The following is a 6,451-nucleotide window of genomic DNA, read 5'->3' as shown; positions in this document are numbered from 1 at the left end:
TCCTCTTCTTCCCCGCCTTTTGTAAGAGAGGACCACCGCAAAGGACCATCTCTATTTGCATCCATCTAGACGAAGAGAGCTCTCCTTTCACCCCAGTCAGCAAAAAGCATTCTAGCGTGACAGCATAGTGAGGATGTGACAAACAAGCTAGCGTACTCACATTAGGAAGTTGCATTTGTACTCGAAGGCAAGGCCCAATGACACATTCTTCGACAAGGTTAAGGTAAGCTCTTGACTTAAATAACTTCAAAGTTTTAAGGTTAATATTAATGTAAAAGAGTGAAGAAAGGATTAAAAAAGAGTATACATTTCATAGATCATGAATTATATCTGGGTCACATGAAAAGTGATAGTTACATGAAATGAGCTAAACACATGGAGAGTAAATTTCAAGGATGTCGAAAACATGCATATGCAACAATGACTTCTCATTGAGCTATATAAGAATGTTCTTGAGAGCCCACTTTAGGAGAGAAATTTGAAATGCAATTATCTTTATGTTTTGGATTTATTCATTGTTTATTAGTTTACCAAGGATGAATATACTTCTCCTTTGTGATCCTCCCTAGCCTAGTTTGCATGTGCATGTGTGTGTGTGTGTGTGTGTGTGAGAGAGAGAGAGAGAGAGAGAAAGAGACCCGCAAGAGTAGTTGATATATTCTGATTTATAGAAGGTAATCCTTTTCCCATACATAATGCTTGGGTCTACATGGTTTTCCTAGGCCTTCTATCTCCAAATTAGTATCTGCGTCTTTCCAAGGTAGCTTTAACATTTGTTTTGTTAAGTTTGGTTACTTTAACTACTATACATGTTACACCTATAGCAATGAGGTATCACCATGGTCTCATAGACCCTTGTGTTATTTTGCATTATGTTGATCCCCCTTCCCCTACATTCCTTTGTGGGTGTCATTTCTTCTTCTTCTCCCTCCCCCCCCTCTCTCTCTCTACTTGCCTGCCTACCAATCTCTGTGTGTGTTTTTTCTTTTTTTAATTCCATTTTCCCTCTTTAACTCTTGCTCATGTCAACCACTTTTGAACACTTTGCACATTTCCAATAAGAAATCGACTTTACCATGTACTCTATAACTAAATAAAAGAGGCAAAGTATAAGATTTTGTACTCTCTTCACATTAATTCAAAGTGAAATGCAAAAAAGAAAAAAGTTTGACCAAAAACTCAAATTCACAAAATAAACATACATTCTTCAAGCTTTTTTAGCTTTGAATATTTTAACTATATTAACTTGAGTCAAGGTTAATCCCTATAAGGGTTTACATTGAGAAATTGAAGTCAAAAGAGAAAATCGTTTTGTTTTTCCTCTCTCTCTCTCTCTCTCTCTCTCTCTCTCACACTTACATACATACATACATACATACATACATATATATATATATATGTATGTATGTATGTATGTATGTATGTATGTACATACATACATACATATATATATATACATATATATATATATATGTATGTATGTATGTATGTATGTATATACACATACATATATATATGTATGTATGTATGTATGTATGTATGTATGTATGTATATATATACATACATACATACATACATACATACATATATATATATATTCATACATACATACATATATATATGATATATATATATCCTATATATACGTATACATACATACATACATACATACATATATATATATACATACATACATACATACATACATACATACATACATATATATATATATATATATATATATATATATATATATACATATATGATATATGTATATATATATATATATATATATATATATATATATATATGTATGTATGTATGTATGTATACGTATATATAGGATATATATATATCATATATATATATATGATATATATATTGTGTATATCATGTCAGCGTGCATTATGCATATATCACATTCATGTGGCCCGCCCGTGCGCGTCCACAAAACAAATATTGTATATATGTGCACGGCTAGTCCAAGCTTTTCATCGCTTTTAAGGCTGCTGTACAAAACGCCACATCTGTGTAAAAGGGGTGCCATTATTGCATGTGCGTTGTGCATGAGAGAGAGAGAGAGAGAGAGAGAGAGAGAGAGAGAGACCTATGTTTACATCTGGATTCTTTTGTTTACTTCTAGCTATGGGTCTACATTCTTACGCCGAGGCATTTTTATCTCCACAGCGATATATAGGGCTTTCATACATAGCTTCAGCTTTTTTTGTTCTTCTTTGATTAGTTAGAATTTGCCACCGCACATTATGGTAAGACCCTCCCTCTCCTCTCCTCTCCTCTCCTCTCCTCTCCCAGTTCATAATTACAAGCCCTTCCAAGGGGAAAATTTTCTTACGTCACTGATTGCCAAACAAAGAGGTCTTCTTTAAAGAATAAGTAACAAGTAGCAGGGGCATTACAAAGACTTGCCAGGCCAAAAAAAAACCCCCAAAAATATAATGTACAACAATCACAGGAAATTCATGCTAACATTAAACCCTTGCATCAAGTTAATACAAAGGCCTACTTGTTTATACAAGCCAAGACACAAAATTGTACTTTCTAAACAGACTCTCTGCATATTTACATCAGAGCTTGAAGTCCCTCACCCGCACAAATTTTGTCCAATTGGCAACTATCATTCTGTGTTAGTGGTGGTTGCAAGCATAAACCAACTTGCTTGTACTCTACATACCTTCGTCCGCAGCCTGTCCTAGTTTGAATGGTGAACAACTGATGTTAATCATCCTAACTTAAGAGAATGCTTAGTATATGGAATGATCCCTCTATTCTCATCTGCCATGAAGTAAAGTTTGAGCTCTTTGAGCACCTGCCAACACCTGGTCAAAGCAGCTTGCATGGCTAGGAGACGATACATACGACTTTCCACATGCCCAAGTATTGTAATTAGAGGGTGAAGATGGTGGCCATGGTATTGGTGACGCAGGAGAAGGTGGTGACCAAGGGATAAAAGGTTCAGGAGTCGACACATTCACCACAAATGGATGTTGCAATAGCTCTATTGCCGTGGGCCGATCCTTTGGATGAAAATTCAAACATCTGCGAATAAAATCCTTGCCTTCGGAGCTCAGGTGCTCCGGTATTGGAGGCAGTTCCTTCTTTTTGATCTTAAAGTAGAAAGCAAACTGTTCAAAAAAACAAGGAAGCCCTTTTAGCTCCCCTTAATGGCCACAGCACCTGCACAGACAAGGGGGGTTGGGGGGGGGGAGGAGAAACGTCATCTATCATGTACACTCACCCCCTGCAAATTACTCCAAGGAGGCTTTCCATCTGCCATTTCAAGGACTGTGCACCCAAGGCTCCAAATATCAGCTGGAAAGCTATAGCAGTTCTTGTTTGCTGTCAATACCTGCATACCCAGCTAGACTCTTTCAAAGCCGAAAACAACACGACCCACGTAGAAAACCCGCAAACATTGGTTTCATTGACAAGACACAAGTTAAATAAGGAAGCCCCTTAGATACCTCTGGTGCCATGTACAGTGGAGTGCCCTTCAAAGAGGAGACCAAAGACTCGCCCACCTGTGATTGAATTGAAAAAAAATGACAAGCATAAGCAAAGAAGGGCAAGCTGAAGTCATGCCTGAAATGAAAGCAGACACAGATTTAGTTATCTAACCTGCTTGGCCACCCCAAAATCAGAAAGCTTCACTTGGCCATTCACATCAACCAGAATATTTGCACACTTTAAGTCCCTGTTTTGAAAGGAGCAACCATAAACCCAGTAAAGAAACAACTTGGTCCGATCAAAAATGAATGATTATGACAAGGCATTTGTGATTCCAGAGATGAGATCAGATGGGAGAACTACCTGTGAATTGTTTTTTTGTCATGCAAGTATTCAAGGCCAAGGAGTATTTGTCGTGTATAGCTCCTTATTGTATCATCTTCAAACCGCTTGTACTTCCGAAGAATGGATTCTAAGGAGCCCATCCTCACAAGCTCTAGGAAAATACATAAACGACCTTCCTCCTGCTTGAAAAGGTCAACAATAGGGGCACAAAAGAAAGGCTGAGAAACTGGCATGATATGCTACTTGACACCATAAGCATATATGGCAATTGCAATCATTGATCACTCACAATTGAACTGCCCAGGTAACGGACAATATTCGGATGCTCCAGCTTGCTAAGAACATCCACTTCCTGGTCCACAAGAATCGGTATGCACAACATACCACCACATACAATTAACACCTTCTATTAGAAGACAATGGGATCATCAAAAACATGATGTAGAGGATCCCGTACCTGCTGGATTTCAGGAGATACAGCCTCCCTGCCGCTCACCTTGACAGCAAAAAAGCTCCCATCTTCCCTGTACCCATCATCATAACTGTAAATATACTACACATAACCAAATAAAGTAAATCCATTCTATGCTTAGACTTGCAGGTCAGGATAAACTTACATGTTGAATCCTTCATAAACTGTCCCAAAGGTACCTTGCCCCAATATCACACCCTTCCTCCATTTGCGTGGACAAAGGGCCTTGGAAGCCGGTGACCGGGGTGGGGAGTTTGTAATTGGCACTTGCCATGATGGGGAAGGGGAATGGCTGGATGATAGGTGGCTGATCCTTGATGACTGTCTGGTTGATGATGGTGGAGAATGTGACCTGTGGGGCTTGTTTACAAAGGACGGTGGGAGAAGCTGATGAGGTGGTGTCTCTGGTGGGGTGTGGAAATTCGCCATTGAACAGTGAGGTGGTGGTAATTGCTGGGTGGGTTTACTTAAGGGGTCACATGATACAGTTCGCATGCATGCAATGTCCCCTTTGCAACTAATGCCGCCTAGAACATGTTGATTAGAAGATCTTGTGGATTTGGGAGGGTGGGGAGGATGATGAGCAATGCGGATTTCTGGGCTTCTCAGAGGTGGAAGGTAGTGCTTCTCAGAGCTGGGAGGTGGTACTCTGAAGATCTCCTCATAACTATGCTTGCCTCTGTTCTCACCGGGATGAGGAGAAGTCCGTCGAGATGTCAACACCATGGTCGTGTCTGCAACACACTTGAGTTTTGATGGTTTGACTCGCCGATATGCTGTTGCAAGTCCCTGTGCAGATTTTGCCCTTGCTGTCACGTCTGGGGAACATAGCCTTGGTGTCACATACTCTATGGAAGGTCTGGGTGGTGACAACTTGAACTGAGAAGATGATATGGAAGGCCCCTGTACGGCACTCTGTGTGGGCATATGCGCACATCTAGAGTGTGACAAATACGGGGTAGTCTTCTGGTTCGCTCGCAACTGGGTGGCAGCATCATCATCTTCACTAGTGTCACCTTCTGTTGATTCATCATCATCTGTGACTGAGCGAGAGTCCTCTTGCCAGCAAATTTTGTTGAGCAGATCGTCGATCTCCAGGCGCTCCTTCTGGCTATCAACGCCCAGGAGCTCCATAACTTTGGCCCTATTGACGCAATAGAGGCCGTGCCCATCCCGCCCATTGGAAGCAGGGTGGACAGAGCTAATGGAGGCGGGTGCACGAAGGAGCTTCTTCTTCCTGTCAAAGAATCTTAAGACGCGCATGGTCCTGCGCAAAGATGGGGGTGTGGGCAGATCTGGGTTTGGCAAATACGCAAAACCCTAAAATGCTGCAGGTTTCTATTGGTCGATAAACCAAGTTTCCTACAGAGGAGGAGGACGACAAGGCTGCCCTTGACCTAGCATCTAGGAAGGAAGCAGCTGTGTGCAGAGATGGGGGTGTGGGCAGAGTAGAAAACACCCAAAACCCTAAAGTTCTGCGAGTAAAGTACTGAGACTCCTACTGCCATTGCCGTTGCACGTGGCGTAGCAGCACCATCTAGCGGAAGCAGAGGTGGGGAGGGTGTGAGGGCAGATAAGGCAGATAATGAAAACCCTAAAAGACTGCAGGTTTCTATCAAGGAAGCACCTGTTAGGGGTAGAGACGGGAGAGGAAGCTGCGGTATCGGTTGATCTCTGTGGGTCTTTGATTGAACCTGCTGGGGTAGAGACGGGAGGCGAAGCTGCGGTATCTGTTGATCTCTGTGGGTCTTCGATTGACCCCCAAAATGTAACGCGGATTCGAACCCCGTGACATCACCCAAACGCGCATGGTCTTGTCTCTCTCGCGCCGCCACGTGGAGCCGGCTCCTTTCATCTTTTTGATACCTCCTTTCTTTCAAACCTCGTGTTAGAACACACGTGTACACACACACACACGTCCTTCCAAGTTCTCTAGTATATCTTTCACGGCTCGGTTGACATATTTGTGATGTTGCCTTTAAAATTAATAGTGCAGATTTTTTCATCACTTTATTTTTCAGATCAATTGATGTGTCGATTCGTGAAGGAAAAAACTCACTAGCACCAAAAAAAAAATCGCTCCCGATTTTGATTGTCTATTAATAAGAAAATTGTTTTTTTCCCGACACTGCTGATTCAAGTCATTAACTAATCTGTTCTCATTCCCA

The 6,451-nt window shown here is 41.4% G+C and overlaps 1 protein-coding gene across 1 annotated transcript; it reads right to left on the bottom strand.

The window, feature by feature from the left end:
* Window positions 1-2,362: 2,362 nt before the first annotated feature.
* On the bottom strand, window positions 2,363-6,071 carry LOC147630139 (uncharacterized). Its single transcript, XM_086811759.1, has 8 exons — window positions 4,429-6,071; window positions 4,269-4,335; window positions 4,101-4,163; window positions 3,830-3,990; window positions 3,638-3,713; window positions 3,484-3,540; window positions 3,258-3,368; window positions 2,363-3,144 (listed from the first exon to the last, which is right to left on the bottom strand). Exons 1-8 carry the CDS (start codon window positions 5,544-5,546, stop codon window positions 2,791-2,793), a joined length of 2,007 nt encoding a protein of 668 aa, XP_086667885.1. The 5' UTR covers window positions 5,547-6,071; the 3' UTR covers window positions 2,363-2,790.
* Window positions 6,072-6,451: the final 380 nt, after the last annotated feature.

The sequence above is a fragment of the Cibotium barometz genome, chromosome 17, assembly GCF_041138505.1.
Source record: "Cibotium barometz isolate CiBa-2024 chromosome 17, ASM4113850v1, whole genome shotgun sequence".
Taxonomy (NCBI): domain Eukaryota; kingdom Viridiplantae; phylum Streptophyta; class Polypodiopsida; order Cyatheales; family Cibotiaceae; genus Cibotium; species Cibotium barometz.
Note: the sequence above shows the minus strand (reverse complement) of the source record. Positions and strands in the feature narration are given on the sequence as shown.